The following is a 1,701-nucleotide window of genomic DNA, read 5'->3' as shown; positions in this document are numbered from 1 at the left end:
CACAGCCATACACAGAGAGTGAGAGAGAGAGAGAGAGAGAGAGAGAGAGAGAGAGAGAGAGAGAGAGAGAGAGAGACAGAGGAAGATGGAAAGCACTACCTTCTTCCCTGCCCACTTCACGACGTGAGTGAGGAGACCATCTGCCAGTGGTTTGTTGGTATCATTGTCAAACACATTAGACATAAGCCATGGGAAGTGGCACTCCTGTGTAAACTCCACCAGCTCATCCACTCCGTGATCTACAGCAGACAACATGAGTCAAATACATGACGAAATACACAAGTCCATGTAATGAGATGCAAGCAGTCTCATTAGACAGATCCTGGCTGCCGTGATTACGTACTAGAAGTAGACTTACCAAAATCATGATTTCCGTACACTGCAACATCTACTCCAGCAAAGTTCAATACTGGCAGCATTTGTTGGCCTTGCATAAAACTGCTTACTGAAATAGGGACCAGACTAGCAGGGTAACAGGGCAGTAGACACTAAGACAGGTGAGCGTCATGAAGAACAAAACGGGAGTAGACAGACAGGAAGGCACACACAACATATATGTTAGTGAACTTCTAGTTTGATCCGAGTTTTGGAGTTCTAATTAGCACTGAATAGCTGACTAAATCTTACTGCTCAAAATAGAAAGCAAAAATAATAGCTTTGTTGGCAAGACAATTATTGGCACTTTGAACAACGATGAAATACCAAGGTCAACCAAGCCAATGTTCTAAACGGCTTCATAATGGAATCAGGGTGCAGTTCAAACTATAAATTCTATAACCAACAGTCTTCTGAAGGGAAATAGATTTGGTTTGAGATGACATCTAAAGCCGATCATAACATAAATTGTTAATGGCCTTTTGATAACATGGACTAATACCCCCTACAGGTACATTTGATCCTACATCGAACTAGTCCGACCCAGGGGCGCCCTAATTTTTGCAGTGTGTACATGCTATCCCGGGCTAAATACGCGCTAGTCCAGACTAAATTAGCCCCACGAATGGAGGTGGGCCAGCCCCGCTTCAAAGCGTGCTAATTAAGTTATCCCTTACTAAGTTAGCTAGCGCTAAATTGTGTCTGTATGCAATCCAGGACCAGGTGTGGGTTAAATTTTGATATACGCATGCGCATAGCCTTATTTTGGGTATATAAATGGACGGTAGCATGTGAAATTGTCTGCAATTTTGTTTTTAATCTTCACTTCATTAATCTACTTATAACTTGGCCAGAAGAATCTATCCAGAATGTATAGGAAGACAGACATAGGAATGTGCATGTTTACACTTCCCTGGTGTTTTTTCATACACATACTTTTCACTTTACATTGGTGATAAAATGGTTCAATTGAAATATGATCGGATACCCAGATTTGATTATACCCTGGTTGCAGCTTCTGCTGCCTATTCAATCACCTGACAGGTTCACGGCAGGTGGGAAGCCATAGTGACATCATGGCAGGTAGGGAGCCATAGCCACTTAATATTCTTCTTCTTTTGCTATTACAATAATGCAGTATAAATCCTAATAAATGCTATCGGTGGTAGACCAACAGAACATTGTTTAACCGTGATTGCTGTCTGCTAAGTGATGTAACAAGCTAAACTGAGCATGCACAGTCAACCCGTGCTAACTTAGCCCAATTGAGCCTGGTTGTGTCTGTATGCTGCAATTTAGGATCAAATTTTGTAGTCTGTACGTGGG

General features: G+C 42.0%; 1 protein-coding gene across 5 annotated transcripts in view; it reads right to left on the bottom strand.

The window, feature by feature from the left end:
- Positions 1-1,701, bottom strand: part of LOC106804990 (mannosylglucosyl-3-phosphoglycerate phosphatase-like) — a 61,703-nt gene that overhangs the window by 47,364 nt on the left and 12,638 nt on the right. For 4 of the 5 annotated variants that reach the window (XM_014806428.1, XM_014806430.1, XM_014806429.1 and 1 more), the window contains one exon: positions 100-239. In XM_014806428.1, the coding sequence (XP_014661914.1) occupies positions 100-239 (140 nt within the window). Of the gene's footprint in view, positions 1-99; positions 240-358; positions 432-1,701 lie in introns of those variants that run through there. The other variant, XM_014806432.1, reaches the window with a different exon arrangement.

Source organism: Priapulus caudatus, unplaced genomic scaffold (assembly GCF_000485595.1).
Source record: "Priapulus caudatus unplaced genomic scaffold, Priapulus_caudatus-5.0.1 Scaffold95, whole genome shotgun sequence".
Lineage (NCBI taxonomy): Eukaryota > Metazoa > Priapulida > Priapulimorpha > Priapulimorphida > Priapulidae > Priapulus > Priapulus caudatus.
This window is presented reverse-complemented; position numbering and strand designations above follow the sequence as displayed.